The following is a 21,653-nucleotide window of genomic DNA, read 5'->3' on the forward strand; positions in this document are numbered from 1 at the left end:
GAGAACTACTTATTTGTGTATTTGCAAGTAGATTATAGATACATTTTAAATTCCCCCAACCTCTCAAAAATGTTTTTTTTGCTTATTACTTCAGTTTAATTAGGACCTTCACTGTGCAGAATGATGTATGTGTGTTATGAGTTTGACACTTGAAGGCTGTTTCCTGTTCATCTGCTGAAGGCTGTCTGTGCTCGGCTTAAATCTGACGTGAGGAGTGTGTCTAAAAAAACATGAATTTTGATGTCATAACTACAAACCTGATTTAAAAAAAGTTGCGAAGCTGTGTGAAAAGTAAACAGATTGCAATGAGTTGCAAATCCTTTTTGACCTACATTCTCTTACGGTTCCCGAAAAGGTTAGAACTCAAGTACAGACACAGCGGCAGGCAGGTTAAAAAACAAAAAGGCAAGCTTTATTGACGAAGCTAGGATACAAAAATCAAAAAGCTGGCGATGAAAATGCAGGCGAAAGAAAGGCTGGCAACATAAAGGCAGGCAAAAAACAAACAAAAACAAGGCTAAAGAGAATCCAAGATAAAACTAAGAATACAAAACTAAGAACAAACCCAAAAAGCTGCAGGGAACAAAAGCTGTAACGCAGAGAACGCGCAAGAAGCAAACACAGTAATTGCAGAAGTGACACTACTGAAGAGCTTCCCATAAATTGTCTATGTAGAAAGCTGTGCAATGAATTCTGGTTATGGTGGGTCGTGTTTCGAGAAATGGGGCCCCTTGTTCGCATATAGTTGATATCTGACGACCGTATGCTGAATGATGGTGTTCAGGACAACGCTATGCCTCTGGAAGAATTATAAAAACCTGACCATTTCTGATTCCCCAACTCAGAAACGCATGTAGCTGAGCTATTTTTTCTAATATAGGAGCAAGTTTCCAAACAAGCTGAAACTCCCAGAGCAGCGTCCCATGAGTGTGCAAAGCTGGGAAGTGTTGCGTCAAAAAACACGCACCTGTGTACGTGTAGTATTGGGGAAAAACACAGACTTAAATACACGGGGGCTACTTAACTGATGAAACACAGGTGAACAGGAATAAAGGCGGGAAAAGACAAAGACGGGAAGTGTTCAACAAAACAGGACACACAGGGATAATAACCAACAAAATGAAAGAGGAAATTAGAAAAATGAGAACGCTACGTTGTTACTATGCCTTACTTTACTGATATTACAGAAGCAGTACCTTTCAAAACTTGAAAACATAAAAAAAAAAAAAAAATTCTATAAAACACATGGATAATGTTTGCAGAGGTTGAGGCACAAACATGACTTGGTAAGGGTTTGGAAAACATTTTGATTTGAGGGAAAGAAATGCACTTTGTTAAGGTTAGGGGAACTTTGTTGTCCATGATAAGCATTTGGTTAAGGTTAAAGGAACAATCATGGTTAGGGTTAAAACAAACTAATGTTGACTGTTAGTTAGAAACAGAGAACCAACAGCAGTCCCACGTGGCAAAGTCTTTCATCTGGTTGGAATACCCCTCCACCCCGACCGCCTCCCTATTTGGACTTTTTGGCTGTACAATAACGTCACCCAACTTCCTCCTTTGCTCCCAACGGACAAGAGTCATAATTACTACGGCTGCTTTGCCACTTGAACGTAAACATATGTTATTTTTGGGGCATTTGCGTTCGGAGAGAAGTCTCTAAAATTGTACATTTTGTGTCAAGCTTAAAGGGTCTATCATATTTTTGTTGTCACTTTTATTCAAAAGATTGAAATGATTTACAAGAAATCTCTAAACTTGTTTTTATTCAGAATAAATGTGAATGTGTTAGAATTGCCTTTTTTCTCACGTTAAAGCTACTTAGATGAACATTTCAAGGTATGTGTTTGTATGAAATGTGATTATATCAACTTTTCACGAGGTTAACAGAAGGATACTTATCTTCTTAGACCCATGTTGGGCCTGTTTTTGACTCGGATAGCAGAGTTTGGAAAATTACATTTCACAGTCTGGGATGGGATAATTTCTCTCCTATGGTGATGGAGGTAGGGGTGTGATTGAAGAGTGGAGAAGAGTAAGGGATGAAAGGAGGGATAGAAACACCAAACAGCAGAAGGAGGCGGTGGTTTGACGGGGGGAGGGGAACAGTAGGATTGCTGTGAAGTTTTGAGGGATGGAGAGGGGAAGAGCAGAAAATGAGAAGGGAAGATGTTGAGCGAAAGACAGATGTAAACAGGAGGAATTGTAGAAAGAAAAGAGAGACCGAGAGAGGGAGATCTGCATTGTGGCCCAAAGCTGAATGCCGCCTTTATGAGCAATAGTTAAAAGGACACTGAGGCGTGAGTCCCCGTAACCATAGCAACTTCCCAGGAGCCCTGTGACGGACGGATAATAGAGTGAGAGAGGAGTTTCTTTTCTCTTCTTCACCCCTCCCTCCTTCCCTCCCTCTCACTTGTTCTCACTTCCACTCCTCTCTTGGGCAGTTTGTTGGATCGTCGCATCTTACGGGATTTTCCTTGACTCTGCTGGCCCGTTTTTCTTTTTTCTTTTTGCCCTTTATGTGTTTGCTCTGAAGTTTGAGTCCCAGCCCAGCGGAAGGCTGCTCCAGAACAACTATTGCCATAATTGCTCGCTGTTATCTTTCTGAGTCACTTTTATGGACCCTCAGAACTATTTGAGGATTTTATTTTTGTGCGTCCACAAGGCTGTTTTTTGCGTTGGCACAGGGAGAAATGTGCTCCAAAGGCACTGTCTCAGCCCGTGATTCCTTTGTCTACATTTCAGAGGCTGTGCTGTCAAACCATGGTGCTGCCCCCGAGACCAATCGCCCTGAGAATATGCAATGCTTAACAGTAAGTACAATCAAATTTTCTTCAACTTTCTCGGTGTGTGTGTGCATTAAAAACGTTTGAACGTGCTTTCATCCCTCTCTTTTTCTGCTCTGCATGTGGGTGCGTGTGAACCTGGGCAAAAAAATATTTCAAAGTTTAATGGAGTGGAATGTGTGGGTGTGTGTACATACCCTAAATATATATTAACTCTACCACTTTATGTGTTTGTTGGAGGTTTTGGTGGGTATTTCTCTGTTTGGCTACACAAGTTATTTCTCTGAGTTGGTTGTTTGCGTGTGCATTCGCATGATGCATGCTCAATGAATGAATAGGCCTGTGGTAGATATATATACAAAGTAGTTGACCCGTGACATCGCACCATGTCCAACAAACTCATCATGCATAAACATGCCTTCAGTCAGGATATTTACTGCACGAATTCCATGTTACACATTCTCAGCAACCATAGCAACTAATTGAATTATTTCGTTTGAGCTCTGAGCGGTGAATGGAGCAAGATGCCATTTCTTGAAAGACAATATCTGTCAGAGAGCTGACTTGCGTGTGGAGCAGAATGACGGTTTGTCATGAGAAAAGGGGAAAAGAGATCTGTGTGGTTGGATTCGAAGCCAGTTTTTCTGAGCTGTTCATGGACTCCAGATGAGGGGGTCCTCTCTATTGCTTCGCAGTTTTGTGTTAGTATTTCAATTTCGTGGTGATTGACGTCAATTTTTCGCATTGTGGACTGTAAGGGATTAATTAGCAATGAGAGAGGACGACCACTTAAACTGTTTAAAGAGACTACTGGAGCATGACTGATGATGCGTTTAGCCATTTTACAGCTGGGAATTGGGAACAGTGATTATTTGAGTCAGCATTTGCTTGACAAAATGTAATAATGACAGCAGCAACAGGAACAGACATATTTATAGTAAAGACATCTGTGTAAGTAGCTAAAGTAAGCTTGGACTTTTATGGATTTTTCCTGTTTTTCTTTGTGAGAAGCACTCACCCCCCCCCAGTTAGCTGCAGTCTTATTGCTTACTCCACTGTTGGCCCCAGGACGGGTGAAGACAACCATGTACTACTGCCTTGACACATACAGTAGCTTTGCCAGCAGCCTCTTTGTTCTTGTCAGTGTTGAGCGTCACTGGAAGTTTGTATCATGTTCCAAGCAGATCCATCGAGATTTTGTAAAAATAAATCCAGTCAAAACAATTTGTTTTGATAGCCTACAATACCTCCCTTCAGCTCAGATTGTTGAACAAGCTATTACAATAAAGGTCCGTCAGGGAAAAGTGTAGTCACTAACCCGATTCTGCAGGCTAGATAGCTTGTTAGCTGTAGCTATCTCAACAGCTTACTTTTGTGTAGCGCGGTGTTGTCCATCTTCAGCTATCATTACATCATTTGTTCCTTGGCTTTTCAGCTGTAGTTAACAGAGCGTGATGCCTACAATCATGTCACTGTCCCACTGCCAGTTCAGCTGCCAGTCAAAGACAATGCCAGGCAGCACAAGGGCCCATCATCCCAAAAGGCTTGGAAGCTGAGGGAGCCTCCTTGATACATTTCTAAGTTTTTCTCCTTTTCAGTAATAAGAAATGTCAACCATAAATTTGATTTTTCGGCAAAAAATAGGGATTTTGATATTAAACATGAACGTCTTTTCTCATAAATATATGAACTGATTTTGGAGGTGGTGCACAAGTAGGTCATGTCATGCAGAGAAACAAAGGTACTCATATATTACTGCTGGCACAGGAGTTCCTCTGTCATTATTCCCTGAGTCATTTGACCCATCAGAGATAGTATTGCCTTGTTGGCTGTGAGTGTTGCATCTTATTTTGCATGCTTTGTTCACACTGTAGCCGAGGGGGAGGATTTATTCCTACTTGGTTTACCTATCTTACTGGGTCCTAAGTTGGCAAATTTCCAGAGCGACTTTCATGGAAAATTGAGTCCAGCTCCTGTTCCAACACGATGCCAACAAGGATGATACTTGAGCAAATTCACTTTTTCAGGTTATAATGCATTTGTGACAGTGACTATATTTAGATAGGGCCAGCCTTTATTGAAAATCAGAGGGGTCAGCTGTCACATATAAGGCATGTAGGATATTAAAAGACTTCCACTCTAGTCACAGCTTGCTGCTGTCTGGCAAGCAGTACAGAAGTATCCGCTGTCATACCACCAGACTGCGGTACAGCTGCTTTCCTCAAGCTGTAAGGCGATGTTCAGACCTAATATAAATCTGATTTGATTCTCAAATCAGATCTTAAAGACAGATGGTCTGCAATATTATTAACAGGTGATCAGCTCAGAGGTTTGTTTCCAGACATCACCAACCTATCTGGGTAGCGACGTATTAACAATTTAGGCTCCAAATGTGTTTTTGGCTTTCAGACTTCAAAACATCCATCTGGATATAATCTGGTAATGCCAAAAATCCTGACCCTTGATAAATATCTTCCCTTCATGAGTATTTCTGTTATGCATCACTTGTCTGCAACGCCAGGTGCTTGTTATTGTACTTAAGTGGGGGTGCTGCCGTGCATAGAGCATTAATGTATAGAAGTATACATACTGTACATAAGCACTCAAAAGGAACGATAATAAACAGCTTTCAATCCAACTATACACTCTCTGATTTTACAACGGCGTATTGTCAGAAAACAGCACTGCACTTAAGCACAGTGCAGTAGTCTAAGAAAACATACTGACAGACCTTAAGCACAGAGACAGTGGAAACCACAACCACACGTGGCCTGGCCGTCTGCTAATGCCTTAGGGCTCCATATATACTTACTAAAAACAAGAAAGAATTTAAACTGACATTCAATGAAAGTGTGGCCCAAACCTCTGGTCTTCAGATCACACAGGCGTCTTACAAGACAACATCAGAACAGGTTATGGGTACAATCATTGGACAGACCATATAAGCACAGTTGGAATAAAACTAAAGTTAAGCTTGCCATAGAAACCCTAACTACTAGAAATTAGAAATTATTATATAGTACTAATTTATTAGTAATGACGGTTATTATAATTGCTTGCTGGATTATGCTTTTTTGAGTAAATGAAGCACTTTTACCACACAGAAGTTTATGGTACACACAGTCTATAACTCTGGGATTCACCTATTTAGTCTAGTAGATACTGTGAGAGGATATTCTGTTTTCAAGAATGGGTGTTTTGGCAGGAAAAGAGTTAAGACACAAGTCCCTTTCCACTCAATCAAGCCTATTGCAATATCAAACTTGGTAGCCCTGTATCGTTCTAAATTTCAAACCACCCATATATGCTTAACCATATGTAAGCTCACCCAATCGAGGATCTGCATCAAACTGTACTCACTCATTAATACCAGCCACCTAAATATGCCTTGGACATGTTTTTTGAATCAAGAACCATGCATTATGCTTTGACAAACTTTGAGAAACTGTCAAAAAACTGGCCTGTATTGCAATGTTAAAGAAAGTGAGAAAACAGACTCCTGCAGCGACTAACAGATACTTAACAGATTGGCAGGTCAACAGAACAAATGTCCTTGATGCTTTCAAAACATGTGAACTCTTTGGAAAGCAGTGGTCATATGAATTTACTGTAGCTAAGAAGCTCGACAGGATGCGATTAGACAGAGAAGCTCACTTTACTTTCACCCTTTCACACATTCTTCATCACTCTGCACATAATGCAGGTCACACACACATAAACGTACACAAACACAGACACAAAAACATCGGGGATAAATTATCTCTTAAATTAGTGCTAATGCCTTTGACCTTATGTCTTTTTATTGCTCTGTCTTTCTAAAGCACCACACTTGTATCACAGTGTATCACAAGAAAACATGTTTTGTTTTTCTGCGTTTCTCGCTGCAGAATACATTCCTCGCATCGCTCGCAGAATAACAATCCCGCAACCAGCATGTCAAGAGTTTGAGCAGCTTTTTGAAGTCATATGGAAGGTGAAGAGGGCAGAAATGATGTGGCGCGGCATTGAGATGGAAAAGCTTTGCATCCGGATTTGTGAATGCTCCTTTTCCTCCTTCCCCCTTCCCCTCCCCCCTCCCCCACCTCCTTCTTGTTCTCTCTCTTCCTCTTTATCTCCGGGTGAATCAAAGTAACAGATGATTGTGCGGTTTGTGTGGGACCGTCTCAGGGGAGAGTTAAGGGAAAGGGGGAAAGCACATTCACAGACTGGATTAGCGAAGAATGGAAAACCTTTTAGACTTTCTCCTCTTTCGTGTACCCATTTTTCTGTTGCCTCGTCCTTGCTCCCTTCCAGACCTTTGCGTATTTCCTCCTTCACTGCTGTGGCCTCCTCCAGCTCCTATCTTTTCTCCCACTGTCACCTCATGGCCATCAGCCCTACTTCACAAAGAGCTTTGTGGTGTCATTACCTGCCCACTCTTTACCTACTCAAACATTTTTCAGTGTTTGATGATGACCATGAATAATTTCAATGATTTGCGCGGGGCTCATTGAAAGCTTTTGGACACTTCAGTTGTTGGTGAAGATAATACCTGATATCCACAATTGAATGTCCCTCACGCGAGACCACCTCAAGAATATTTCCCTGTTTGTCAGCCTTTCCCAGCATTTTTTTCACTTTCCTTTCATACATTTAGACAGTACTACATTTTTTGGGGCAGAAATTATGCTTTAAAAAATGTCACAGCAATCAAGTTCCATTATTTTTCTTCGTGTTTTGTGTTCCCATGGTTCGCTGTTTGAGATACAGGCAAGATGGCTAGATGTAGACAAGAATTATAGCATTTTCAGATAAATACCAGTCTTAGTCAATGGAGTGACATTTTGTGAAAGAGAAACTGTCTCTTACTTTTCTCTTAGAGTTTAAAGAGTTACCTTTAAAAACGTCATTGTGTGCGTTGTCTTGATTTATAGCCATTTACAGGTTCACTTTACTTGTCAGAGTTGGAGTAAACACAGATATGTTTGCCTGCGAGAAAGCATAATGAAATGTTTAAGTAATCTCCAAAATGTGAGTGCCAGAAAATGTTTTTTTCACCTCATGGCAATAATCAGACTTGACGTGCAGCATAACAAGAATTCATCTCCTCAGCTGCCATGTCAGCATTTACCAATTATGTTTATAGGCAAGAAAAAAAAAATCTGCTCATGTCATTGGCACTAAGCAGAGAGTTCATGAATAGAAACAATAGTTGCACCCCGGACAACGTGCCCCCCTCCGCATCACTTTGCTTGTCAGCTAGCATTAGCTCCGAAACCGTCTCTGTGAAAATGGGTCTGACACTTCTGTCTGACAGAAAAGATGGGAAGGAAGGGTGAAGTGAGCTGAAAGGAGGACAGGGAGGTTAGATTTTCTGGCCCATGCATCAACATAAAATGAAGAATGGTTTGTGTTAATGCGAGAACGTTACCCCTCGAGAGTACTTCAGGCCCAGGGTCCTAACCTTCGTGAGTCCTGCTTAAACTTGCCCCTAGCTGCTCTTTTAATTTGAAAGAAACGAAACCACATACAGCGGATGTGATGCTACTGTGTTAATGACATTGTATGGACTGTTGTGGCTCAGGTGGGAGTCACACATCATCCCCAAATTGCTCCAGATGGCAAGAGCTTTAGATGGAAGATCTGCTGCCATCGGCGTATTCATGCATGGATGATAGAAAGGCTTTTATAAACTCAGGTGGAAAGCATGGCTCTATAGATGGCAATGTTGGTCTGTCGATGACTTGATAGCCTAATGTTGATTCAAGCACAACTATTGGATGGATTATCGTGACATTTGATACTTGGAGATCTGTGGATGTTTCCTCCAACACTTCTCAAGTTAAATGTGTATTTAGGAAAGAAGTGGTCTTCAATGCAGGGTGGCCTGTGAGGGATGCACTTAGTAAATTTACACACTATAAGGTTATCCACAGATATTATTATACACCAGTCAAACTTCATAGAATGGGGTTGATGGAGGACAATCGTTGTTGGAAATGTATGAATGACACGGGTTCTTACCCCCATCTTCTGTGGGGATGCCCTCTGGTCCTTCCTTTTTGGAAACAAGTTATTAAAACTATCGGAGAATGGTTGGATAGACCACTACCAGAGTCTCCACAGCTATGTCTATTAGGAGACAGGTCTCTTCTACCTCCAGGGGTGTCTAAAGCAGAATCTGCTTTGGCACTAGCTGGGTTTATTTCAGCTGTAAGAATAATCCTAAGACACTGGAAAAGCCAAGTAAGGCCTGGTTTCACAGACTGGCTAAAGCTTGTGACAGACACAGCCTCCTTTGAACATCTTATTGCAAGATTGAATGATGGTAGGGGTAAATTTTACCAAGTCTGGTCCCACTTTTTACAATTTATCCAATTTCAACTGACTAGTGCCCCATAAGTAAAGTATTATCATGCGAAATTCCACCCACACTTTTTTTTGATAATTATTTATTTACGTATTTTTTGTATTTTATTTTACTTTATTGAGGTTGTATTATGTTACCCATTGTTATTTTCTTAAGGTGATGTAAGTGTATTACTGGTTTTCTGTTGGTAGTGCCCGAATGGATTGCATGTATAGCACAAAGTGTTATATGATGTGTATGTTGTGTTTCCTGTGAAATACTAAAATTAATAAAAACTTTGATTATAAATGTGTATTTGTCCAATATTGTGGTTGAACACAAACACCTGCGAAACTAATGACATTCCCATTACCCTTAACTATATGATGGTTATGTTTATGGCACGTTCCATTCACCTTGGAAGTTGGAAGTTGGAAGTTGGATCTTGGAATGATGTCATACCCAAGTTGACGCCATTCCAGTTCAACAAGTTGGAATACCAGGTTTAGCCAAGTTAGAGATTTTTTAACTATTGTCTACAATACCAGGTGATTAACAATGATTTACATGGTATTTTGTGTATAGACATCGAAGCAACATGTCCACAGATGGAAGTTGGACAGAACTGTGTGTCAGACTAATGAGACACAAATGAAACAGAAGTGCTAATAAACATTGTGCTCTACAGCTTTCACAGCTGCTGATTCATGAAGCAGCCATCTTGGATTTTGAGTTGATTAGGTGCGTGCGACTGGCGCTCCAGTTGAAAGTGCCAACTGGGCCAAGTGGGAAAATCCAACTTCGGACTTTTTGACAGATATTGGGATTACGTCCTGATTCTCGATTGGTGGGAATTATAATTTTTTGCATCACATTTTTCGTTCCCATGTCTGAGTCTGTACCAAACAAACATGTTAGTTGTCATCTTCAGAAAAAGATTTGTCTATTTTGTCACACATTGTAGTTTTATCAAAAAAATGGCCATTTCAAGCAATTTGGATATTGCACTCTGTCATCTCACTTTGTCTCATATTATTCTCTGTGTCATCTTCAAAATATTGTACCTGTAGTTTAGTTAGAAATCCTTTACGTTGAGCCTCTACAGTTTGGACCTGAAGCACATCGTGATCTGAGACCCTGAACTTGGCCTTAGACCCATCCTGTGTGTTCACTGGCTTGGAAGACGCCCCCTCCTTTGATAGCTGTTTATTCAGGTCAGAAAGAAACAGAGAGAGAGAGAGAGAGCGAGAGAGAGGGAGAGAGAGAGGGAGAGAGAGATCCCACACTACTAAACACCAGATTGGCCTCGTCTGGCTCCCAGACAAGCTTTTCAAACTCTTCTTTCACTCCTCTCCCTAATACATGCTTTCTTCTCTGCCTTTCTTCTCTCCCTCTAATCCGTCCTTCTGCCTATTTAGAGGTGAACAGCACAGCATGAAAGAGAGAGAAAGTGTTTTTTGTGTGCTTGACGGGTAACCCTCGCCCTTTTGAAAAGGCAAACAGGGAAAAGCTGCCATTACTATTGGCATGAAGGGATCTTAAGACAACGGCCTTTTCTGCCACTTTATTAGCATCGTGGAGACTAGTGCAGCATTGCTCCTCTTTTCACCCCTCTGTCACTTCTCTGTCCATGTTTCAATCCATGATGAGCCAGACATCCAAAAGATAGAAAGGAACAGAGGCAAGCTGGCAATTAATGGGGTTGCTAGGGGTTAGACTGGCCACTGTTTTAGCAGTAATTTAACAGGTTTTTCTGTATTGCAGTGCTGTCGCTGAGCCATTTGTTGTTATTTTTCTGCAGATTACCACCTCTTTCCCAGGCTTATGGACTTTGAAAACAAAAATAAAAGTCATGTTTGGATAACTGAAAGAGGAGGGGAGATTGCCAGAGAATTGCAGACGTGTGAATTTCCGTACCGGGCATTCGGGGGGGGGATGAGGGGCAGCTGAAAGGAAAAGCAGAGGAAATATGGAAGTTGAAAACATAACAAACAAGCATAATGTCTCGATAGAGACTTGGGGATATGGTAGCTAAGGTGGACGAGGTGTGAAGCCTGATCGAGGCATTTGTGTGTGTGTGTGTGTGAGGAAAGTAAAAGTGGTCATTAAAACTCGTGACGCAATTACGGTCTAGAGTTTAAGTCCACTGTGTCAAGTTTGTGGTGTCAGAGTTTCCCAAGAAATCCTGTTCAAAATCCTGCCTTTCCCCCTCTGATTCACACACGCCTCCCCTCTGCCACCTGCATTAGTCACTACAGTGTATATTTGCAAAATGACTGAGAGCTATGGCACCTCTCACAGCCTCATAGTGTGGACTCAGGAAGCAAACTGGTCTTATCGGGGGCAGACACACAAAGCTGTCCTGGCTGTGGGGTGGCGAGGTATGCGTAAGTGCATGTGTGTGTGTGTACAGGGTATGTGTGTGGAGGTGGGGGGGAGGTGGTGGGAGGCACTTCCTCCTATTCTTCTGCTGTTGAAGAGTTCCCATGAGCGCCCCTGCCAGGAGCTACAGTGTGGCCTGAGCAGGCCGAGCCAGCGCCAGTCTCGCCTACATGACGCCGCTACACTCTCTCACACAGCTGATCTCAGGAGCTACTGCAGCTGCTGCCGTTTAGGCTACCGAGCAAAAGGAGCTGGGCAGAGTGTTCGAAGAAATGCAAGAAGAGAAGAGAGCAAAAGAAAAGTTGAAGGAAAGAAGACAAAGGGAAGACTGAAGTGAAGTTTAAGAGAAGAGCCAAGAGAAGGACCAGAGAGACTGCGGATGAAATGACGAGTACAGTGGCAGGAATACGCACTGATGATTGGAGTGTCGTTACTTACAAACCATGAATGAGTGCAGTTGGAGGTCAGTGGCAGAGTGACGCCAATTCTGCAGAAAGGACTGTTAACAAGAAAATTGAATCTAGGCTCATTTGGGGAAAGCTGAAGCGGAGCGAAGGCCAGTATCCCGTCTCTAAGGACGTATTTTTATCATCCGCGACGGATTCCTGTCAGTTTTCCAGGCAAGGTGAGACACATTACCATCCAGAGTCACCTCAATTGGACTGTCACCTGGCAATTACACATTTTGAACTCTGCGAGACTGAGCGACCATCGCTGGCGAGATGATTCATAACACGCTGAAGTCAACCCAGCCGTCGGAGCACAGCCCAAGGAGCACACACTCAGCCGCACAGAGGAAGCTGTGGAGGTACTCGGGCTGCAGACGGGCCGGCCAGGTGGAAAGTCACCGTCGCAGTGTGTGTGTGCTGGCTGCTGATTTGAATGCCGGAGAAGGAGGAGGAGGAGGAGGAGGTGGAGGTGTGATGCATACCATCCATGGGCTGTGCCACCTCTGCATCGGATGTAGGCTGCCTCAGGTGTGTTTGTGTTACAGAGAGTAAGGGAGGAGGTGAAGTTGAGAGTGCCCTAAGTTTTGGCAGTTACAATCTCTGATCAATACTTTCTATTATTATTTTGCAAAAATAATAAAGAAGTTCCATCATTTATAAAGCTGCAGCATTTTAGTTAGCTGTCCAACTGTCAATGACGGAAGCTGTATATGAAAATTGACGCGGCAGTCAATTTGGGATCCTCACACTTTCCCATTAGCGATGAAGAAAATGCACTTTCAATGACACGTCCGACACATCCGGCAAGGAATAATTATCTGTGAGCGAGTGTAGGAGTTTAAAGGGGATGTGTGTCTTGTGAGCTGTCTGTCCTCTACATTATTTATCCTCCACATAGCGAGAGAAGGACAGCAGGAGTGGAGATGAGGAGAAAAATATGTGCTCTGCCATAAACTGATGCTTCCATCCCACAAATTCAAAGCCAACAAATTCGAATAGCACATTAGAACAAATAGGGAAGTGAAATGTCATGGAATAATTCAATTGACCGGGTGTAAGAAAATGTGAAAAATATGAACAGATGCGTATATTTTGAAGAGACTGAAAAAGCAGCTGGAGCTCTTGCTCCCAGCTTCATGCAATCATGTCTGAAATGATGGTGGAGCAGTGGGGCGTGAATGTAAAAAGGGGAAAAAGCTCTGTCACACATGCGTGAACACATACTCCACACACGGGATACGGGGTTACATCTAAATTCATCACAAGAAAGTTGACATCGTAGTCTAGTCGGTTCATCCACAGTTCCTTTGATTTTGTTATTAATTTATCATTAAGGCGCTGCTCATACAATATGAATATTTAATGCAAGCTGGGAACTTTTCCCGTTTATCTATCTTTATTCATTTTCGATAGTGTGTCTGGCGATTGATGCACTGAAAATGAATGAATGAATGAATCACGTCGAGAGCACTCTTATTATACACTTATTTCTTGCATTATTTCCAATCTAGTCGCTTCTGTTCTCCTCCAGTTGGAAAATAATCCCTCTGCTTTAATTCACAAGTGGACCAGGGGGTCGCTGGACTGTTCTCCCATGCAAGCAGTCCAGAGGAGTCCACGCGGTTGGACTCAACTACGCTCAAATTGAATTAACGCAGTAAACTCTCCGGACTTTGGATGAATTGGTCCACATTAAGGCAGCTCTCAGAGGTTCTTCACAATGTCTGGAACAGCTTTTTATAAAACAATGTAAATAGAAAGAAAGACGAGGCGTGGCGGATAGATGTCTTCTTCACTTCAGTTTATTTTGAGTCGTGGTCCTCTTTGCTTTCAACGTTTTCTTCAAGGTGATCCTTCAGAAATGTCACATGACTGATGGCTGATTCCAGCGAAATGTAATTTTCATGCCATCTGTTCCTCTTGTTTGCCGCTGTCATAAGCTCCCTCGCTTTTCAAGTCCCACTGTCCCTCTTTTATCACTATTTAATCTCTTATTCCTGCTTAGCTCCTGTCATCTCTCTCCACCTACTGTCGTTTCATGCATCTCATCATTTCCTCTCTCCATTTTTGCGTGATTACTTCATTTTTGTCGCACAGCCCAACTGGAAGCTATTTTGTTTATATCCATCTGTCCTTATACGAAAATAAGCACATTGCAGGAAACCACTGTAGCATACATAACGCTGTATGTACATTTTTGCTGCAGTCACGAATGAAGATGGCGAGTCATGTGTGCATCCGTGTGTGTGAGTGGCCCCAGAGGAAGGAGGTCAACCCCGTCAACACAAAGTTTCAGATGCGTTAATGAGGATACCTAATGTATTTTGTACAGCTCTTAAATAACTCACCTGTCTTTAAAACAATAGTGTCAGTTGGGAGGCAGACACAGAGAGAAATCGGAAAGACTAAAGGTGGAGAAATATGGTAAGGGCATCATGGCCCCCAACAGTGTGACACAGGGCATATAAAGATCAGTGGACTATAAGAAACTGCAATCGTGCCCGACATTTTAGGGTCATCACAAGCTTCGGGCCCCTGAATAATCACTGTATTTCTCCAAGTCGCTGCGTCCTGCTCCTGGGTGGACTGTAATTTAGCAGCATATACATGTAGTTTCCCTCTTCCTCTGCTAGAGACAGAAAGAGAGAGGGGATGGGGAGGGCGGCGGAGCTGCCTGTGTGTTTTGGGCCCCTGGTTGTCAGCAGATGAGATGGAAAGTGAGATGTTTTGGACAGAACCATGTTGACTTTGGCTCTGGCCATCGGGGACAGGTACTGAATGTTTGACGATGCAGGGTCAAAGTGAAGGAGAGACAATGGGAAAGAGCCATCACCATTGTCTCTGTGTGCATGTGTGTGTTTGTGTGTGTGTGTGTGTGGTGTATTTGAGTCGTCATGTTGTGTTTTAGAATAATCATAACGTTGAGCCCAAACTTTAAACATGCAGGTTGAAATAAGTAACCAACGTTAAGAACATGAAAGACTAGTTTAAGTGCATTCCAAAAGAAGTCACCATTGAGTTTTGGTTTCGCAAGTGACGTGAACAGTGGTCTCTTGTCCAAACTTTTGTCCAACCCATATTCCAAACCCAGAGACTCTTCTGTTGCAGTCTAGATTCACTCTTTACAGTCGGTATCATTAGGATTAACAGGAGCAGTTTTGTAATGAAGAGCTAGTATTGGATACCGACATATAGATGAGAATCGACGGGAAATCTGATTTTGGGCAGATTCGGTTTATTCCATTCTTCCCGACTCCTGGACAAAAAAAATCCCTCTTCCGTCTCTCTGAGTTGTTTTTCCCGCCTACTCGGCTAATTGGGTTCAGAGGGAAACTGCTGTCAAGACAGTTTTAATAGGAAGTAGAAGCAGAATACAGATCTACGTAATCGTCCTGTAGGAAGGAAGTTGATTATTCTGCCAGCATGCTACTTTTGGTTCTTCCAGGTAGTAGTAGGGGGAGAGAGACGGAGGTCGTATCTTCATATCGCTGAATAACTCTGTGTGTATGTGTGTGTTTTGTGCAGGTGACCATCCTTCGAGGAAAGGATGGATATGGCTTCACCATCTGCTCCGATTCCCCTGTGAGGGTGCAGGCTGTTGATCCAGGCAAGTGTTGCATGCTCATGAGTGTGTAAATGAAGCTCAACTTTCCAGAAAGACGGTTAAATATTGACTTAAATTGCCTCAAGATGGAGCAATCTTTGTTTTTCTTAGCATTTCCCTCTCTGGAAGCTTAAGGCCCAGAATCATTCATTTTTATAAATTTAAAAAGCAGCCATACACGCAGTTACTTTACTAAAGTGTATTCGATTGTAAGACTGTCTACCTATACGTGATGTATTACATTTTCTTTCACAGGCCTGCCAAAAGTAGATTTATAACATTCTTAATAATTTATGACATGAACTCGGAAAGCAGGTGGCAAGTCAAAAAATAGAGATTTTGTTTCCTGTATTCCAGTTTCAGGGCACTAGACTGTCACTTATATTCCTGTAAAAGCTGCTTTCGCTTCACATCAAGTGACCTGATTTTGGCATCTCGTGATTGCACCTCACATCATAAAAATTTCATGTCACCTGTGGGTGTTTCATTTTTTTTTTTTTACTTTTTTTTCACCGGTGGTCGTAGCCTGGAAATTACCATGAGCATCGGCTCAGTCAGCAGGGTGTTGCAGTTAATAGGGAGCCTGTCTGACAAATGGAGTTGGAGTCAAGCTTCTGTGTTGGCAGGCGTCCACCCTGCTGCCATGTCTTTGAACAAGGATGCTGAATATTGAGTTTGCCATGTCATTACTGTCACTGAGGAGAGATGAGAGGGAATGCAACAGAGTTTTGCCACAGTTTACAAGGATCTTCGTATCAATCAATCAATAAATCAATCAATCAATCAAATCTTAATTTATTTGTCAGGGCTCCAGGGTGCGACTATTGTGGTCGCACATGCAATAAAAAACTGTCAGGTGCAACTAAACATTTTCATTGGTCGCACCTGAAACTTAGCAACAAACAACAAACAATTAATGTTATCACAATTTCGTATTTGTGACTTTATACCTGCTTGCAATCTTTCACATAATGTATTAAGACATTTTATCAAATCAAATTTGATTTGATTTGATTTGATTTGAAGACATTTTATCAAAATGTATTTTTGGGTGCACCTAAATGAAATTTTAGATGCACCAAAATAGCCCATGGTTGTGATCGTCTAAACACGGGATGTTTAACATTTATTTATAGATCAGTACCTGGGTAGTAACAATAATCAAAAGATAGTATAAGCAATATAGATAACAGAATTATTGTAAAATGTTGATTAAACAAAAATACAATAAAATTAATACTTATTATAATTGATGTGGATGTATGGGTGATTATTTTATTCTGTCATCTGCACAGTAATTTGGTCTTTTTGTGCCTCTAATACTAAAAGAACAAGCTTAGAAATGAAGGAGCTGTAGCCCTGGACAGCATGCCGTGCACCCGAGAGTGTGTAATCATCTGAACTCGCTCTGTCTCTTCACTCCGGCAGGGGGTCCAGCGGATCAGGCAGGTCTGCAGCAGTTGGACACTCTCCTGCAGCTAAATGGTCAGCCAGTGGAGCAGTGGAAATGTGTGGACCTAGCCCACGCCATCAGGTAATGAGTATGACACGACCAGAGGATTATGGGGCGGATTTACACACAATTTTGTGTGAATCCTTTTCATAAGCTTATCCAGGAGTCTGGGCAGTGATTTGTAACGATTACATGATGGACTGAGAGGGTTATGGGGGTAGTTTTGCCTTCATGACTGACCTACAGATCAATGTGAGACATTTTGATATGGCTGTCTGCCTGAGAAAGGCTGTGTTGTCTAAAGTTTGTCTAAAAATAAGAAATTACAGTGAGATAAGATGGGAGTTGAGGTAGGGTTTAATGTTGTGACGTTAGTGATTTATCAGGAGTCAACAACGTAATCTTAGTTATATTGTTAAGTGTTTATTATGTGTTCTCTCCTCATTGAGTTTTCCCATATATACTTTTATGATTCAGTTAATTTTCAATACCAAAATAGATTTACATGGACTTCTTTCTGCATTATCAGCAAAATTTCAGTGAAATGGCAAATTTTCTACCTTAGGTCATTAACAGTTACATGCACAGTTAAATAATTTCAATCAAGCCTTATAACCTTTGGAACCCTCTGTATCCCTATTATCTCAGCTACAAATTGGTGGTAGTTAAACCACTAATAGGTAAACAAGCTGTTCTCAGAAGAAGAATAATGTCCCCAGAACACTGTTTGAAGCTAGAAAGGTGGCAGGGTCCGCCACATATAAACAAATAAAACAGTATAAAATTGTGTTGTCCTTTAAGGTCAGTTTGTTTTATTCAGTTTATTCAGTCATGAAAAAAGAGAGGTGTTTTTTAGGATCCACATGAAATTATTCTTGATACCAGCCACTTATATATGCCTAATTTTCTTAACCAAGATCCATACATTACTTACTCAGAAATTAAACGAAAATGTCGAAAAATGCCCTCTCATGATGTTAAGGAAAATAAAAAAAAAATCCTAAATCTCCTTTATCTGGATCTACACCAAAAGTTAACTGGTTATATTCTGGGCCAAGATGAATCCTGCTGACAATCCAACCACTGAACAAACAGTGGACTGGGGTGAAAACATAATTTCCTTGATGGAGGTAAATGTTTACTTTGAATATTTTCTACTCTCTTTCTCATTGTAGGAACAGCGCCAATGAAATCACAGTTGTGGTGTGGCGCACGGGCCCCTCAGCTAAGCCTAGTTTCGAAGGCCTCATCCACCGGCCCTCCTACAAGCCCTCCGCCTCCTCCTCAAACTACGATGCCCCTTCGCCCCCAGCCCGCAGACGCGTACCAGACGTCGGCACCAGCAAAACCCCGCCAGCTGTGCCGCCTCTCCCAGCCCACCACCGTGCCACCGCCGCCCGCAGGCTGCTGGTCAACGGCTCTGACGCTGGAAATAGCAGCGGCGTAGGGGTAGGAACCCTGAGGTGGGGGGCCCAGGGGGGGTCGGCCGAGGAGCTGGACGGGAAGCCGCGGCACCTCCACCACCCTCACACTGCCACGTTGAAGGGTACGAGGGTGAAGGCGTCCAACGGGGACAACTACATCATCCTGGCCCCCATCAACCCCGGAAGCCAGGTACCGCAAAGTGGTGGTGGGCTGCATCTTCATCATCTCCTTCGTCCTCCCCATCCTCACCATGGTCATATGGTGGCTCATCCTAGATATGTGTCCTTACCTTTCATCCCTGGGGCTGATAGATAGACGGACTGTATATACAGTATGTCGGGGTCATTTGGGTTACTGCCAATGATTTGTGCGTCAAGACATGTTTTGAATACACTGCACACAGGTCAGTGTAATGTAGATATGGAGTAATAGACTGCAAGAGGAGACAATAACATATATCATGTAGCTGTTAATAATATTTTGTATGCCTGTACTATCTGAAGCTTTGGCAATATTTCTGTCATTACACTTTACCAAACAAGCACAGCTCATATAAGGAAAACAATGCATATGTATCTGACACACAGATATCATATAGAATACATAAATCAACTATGTGCCATAGATTATATGTGAAAAAAAAAATTTAGAGTGAGGAAGAAGTCGACAAAAATAGCATTTTAATGTGTACTTTATGACAATTCACATATTTACAAGACTTTGTCCATTGCACAATATGCAGTTTCAGTATATGTACATGCACAGTATGACATGTACTGTATATGACGTTTTATAGAGCATGTTCTTATTTTTTCATCCAGTGACGTCATGTGTATGAGGTTAAAAAAAAGAAAATAAAGCAAACTCAATAAATTGAAGAAAAAAAAAAGACTGAACTGAATTCCTCAGCTAACACAACTGTAACGATACGATTACTAACCCAATAACCTCCTCAGACAATACAAACATGTTGAACCGAAAAATTCAAGACACTCTCCCAGCAGCATTGCCCCCTGTCTTTCATTGATTGTTCAGCCTTTAGTGACTAAATAGTTTCTCAAGATTTCCGAAACATTTCTAACAAACTAAATCCTTCTGCTGTCATTATTTCCTTATCTCTTCCTGTGTGTCTGACTGTTAGTAAGTCTGTCTCTAACGTGGACCTGTGTGTGTGTGTGTGTGTGTGTGTTACGTATCTTCGTCGATGTGTGGGTCATGTGGCGTCCTCCCTCCATCTGTTTTCATTAAGGGGCTTTGAGATAAGATTGATTTTTGCAGGAAGAACAGAAGTAGATTCAGGGGAGTCACAGCAAAGCATTGAGAGAGAAAGAAAGAGTGTAGAGTGGTCTGGTTAGCCTCTGGAGAAAGATCACAGGGACATGCCGACGTTGTGAACAAACATTCCCCCTTGCTTTGAACAGCCACCGCTTCTTTTTCCAAACAAAAGGAGCAGGCAGGGATTTTGGTGAGATTCTGTGGTGGCCATCGCAGGCTAAATATACCAAGAGGCCTCTGGAAATGGGTCATGTTGGTGACACACCAACACAATACTCTAGTTCACAAACAAAGAGCTTTGAGAGCCCGCGCTACGCAAAATATTTATCGCGATGGAACCAGTGCAGAACCATGCAAATGATAAGTTTGAAACATTTCGGTGACTTTCCAACCCCTAATTCACCTACTGTAACTAATCTGAACAACATTTGAAGTGGTGGCAGCTTTTTCTATCTTTACTCCCCCAGCTGAAGGTAATCTGTTATGACACATGAAAAGCATCACTGCCTCACTGAGTTCAGCTTAAAACCAAAGGGGCTCAGCTGAGTCCTAGAAACTGAATTCAATGTCATGTAGAGAACTAGACATGCTAATGCTGGACACAAACCCATAGCTCAGTGTCACTGAAAGAGAAAGTGTAGGACACCTGTATGATGACTGTTTTATTCTATGGAAAGATTCACCTTTGTTTCATGACGGCCCTTTCCAGTCCTGATATATTGATGATGAATATCTGATGATAGATAGTAAAACTCTTAAATGCATTCCACCTTTCATTATAGTATCTAAGAAAGCAATGACTTACTCTATCTTAAGTTATTGTTTTAATGTATTTTGGCTTCATTACATTCTAGCCTCTAGCTTACATGTCAGCCCTCATCATGCTAAAACAAAAGCTTATTTAATATTAATGTGATTTAACATTCTGCTTTCAGATCTTGAGGCCTGTTTATCAAGACAACCAGGGAACGTTAGGTGAGACGTGCAGTCTTTCATTGTCATGCTCAATACGATGTTTCGATAAAGGCCACAGTGAACTCTGCTGGATATTTTGGCTGGAATCCTTTTGTTTAAGCTGGTGCCTTTATTATTTTGGATGAGCCCAATGTTAATTTAGATTTGACTTCACATTTCAGGCTTTTGTTATTTAATGAATATGATTAAAATCACTTAACATTTGGCAGGCTGAGACAGTCTCAAATTAAAGTGACCTCAGACATGCAGGGAATGCTAAATATTTTTGATGCTGTCCGTTTTTTGTGAATTCATTTCTCTGATCTTTTTACTGCTTTCTTAGCCACTGGTTATCACAAATTATATGCTCAATGTGGTTTGTTATTGCTGAAACATATCAAATACAACGGCTTACAATATCAAATACAGCTTGTATCCTCTGCCTTGCCAAACATTATGAAGCTCTGGAAGGCAAAACTAAAATTGGAAAGGAACTTTTTTGACAGAGCGACTTCGACTGTGTTTTTTAAGCAACACTATTTGCTTAGCAGCTGGAGCTAGCAGATGGTAGACAGTTGTGTGGCTTTTTTAATGGTGAGCCAGCATTGGACCAGCTAAAATCAAAGTGACTTAGTTTAACGTAAACCCTGGAAAAAGTGGGAAACAGCTAGCTTGGTTCGGTCCTTAGCCAAATCCTCAGTTTGTTGTTCATACAGTTCATTTTTTGTGTGGATTAAACAAACGAGATATAACATGTCATGTAGTGAGCTGCACTGGGGCGGGTTGGTGGATTTGTCAGTCCCTCCAGAAAAACGCAATTATGCGATCGCACAATTCAATGCATTATCAGCCAAAGTCCGCATATTTATGTGGGGGCCACATTTTTTCAAATACGCCGCACTTTCGCCGCATAAATTGCTGATTTCCGCGCAAAATATGCGGGGCTTGCATGATTTCATAATCCCCGCATTTTCGTTGCAAAAAAGTTACATATATC

At 41.8% G+C, this 21,653-nt stretch overlaps 1 protein-coding gene across 6 annotated transcripts in view; it reads left to right on the forward strand.

Annotated features, from left to right (window-relative positions):
• The window catches only part of rgs3a (regulator of G protein signaling 3a), a 156,679-nt gene that overhangs the window by 39,521 nt on the left and 95,505 nt on the right, over positions 1 to 21,653 (forward strand). For 5 of the 6 annotated variants that reach the window (XM_030436370.1, XM_030436372.1, XM_030436371.1 and 2 more), the window contains 5 exons: positions 2,746 to 2,813; positions 15,471 to 15,552; positions 16,978 to 17,083; positions 18,178 to 18,616; positions 20,638 to 20,677. In XM_030436370.1, coding sequence (XP_030292230.1) covers positions 2,746 to 2,813; positions 15,471 to 15,552; positions 16,978 to 17,083; positions 18,178 to 18,616; positions 20,638 to 20,677 — 735 coding nt within the window. Of the gene's footprint in view, positions 1 to 2,745; positions 2,814 to 11,624; positions 12,474 to 15,470; positions 15,553 to 16,977; positions 17,084 to 18,177; positions 18,617 to 20,637; positions 20,678 to 21,653 lie in introns of those variants that run through there. The other variant, XM_030436373.1, reaches the window with a different exon arrangement.

This window comes from Sparus aurata, chromosome 12 (genome assembly GCF_900880675.1).
Source record: "Sparus aurata chromosome 12, fSpaAur1.1, whole genome shotgun sequence".
NCBI lineage: Eukaryota > Metazoa > Chordata > Actinopteri > Spariformes > Sparidae > Sparus > Sparus aurata.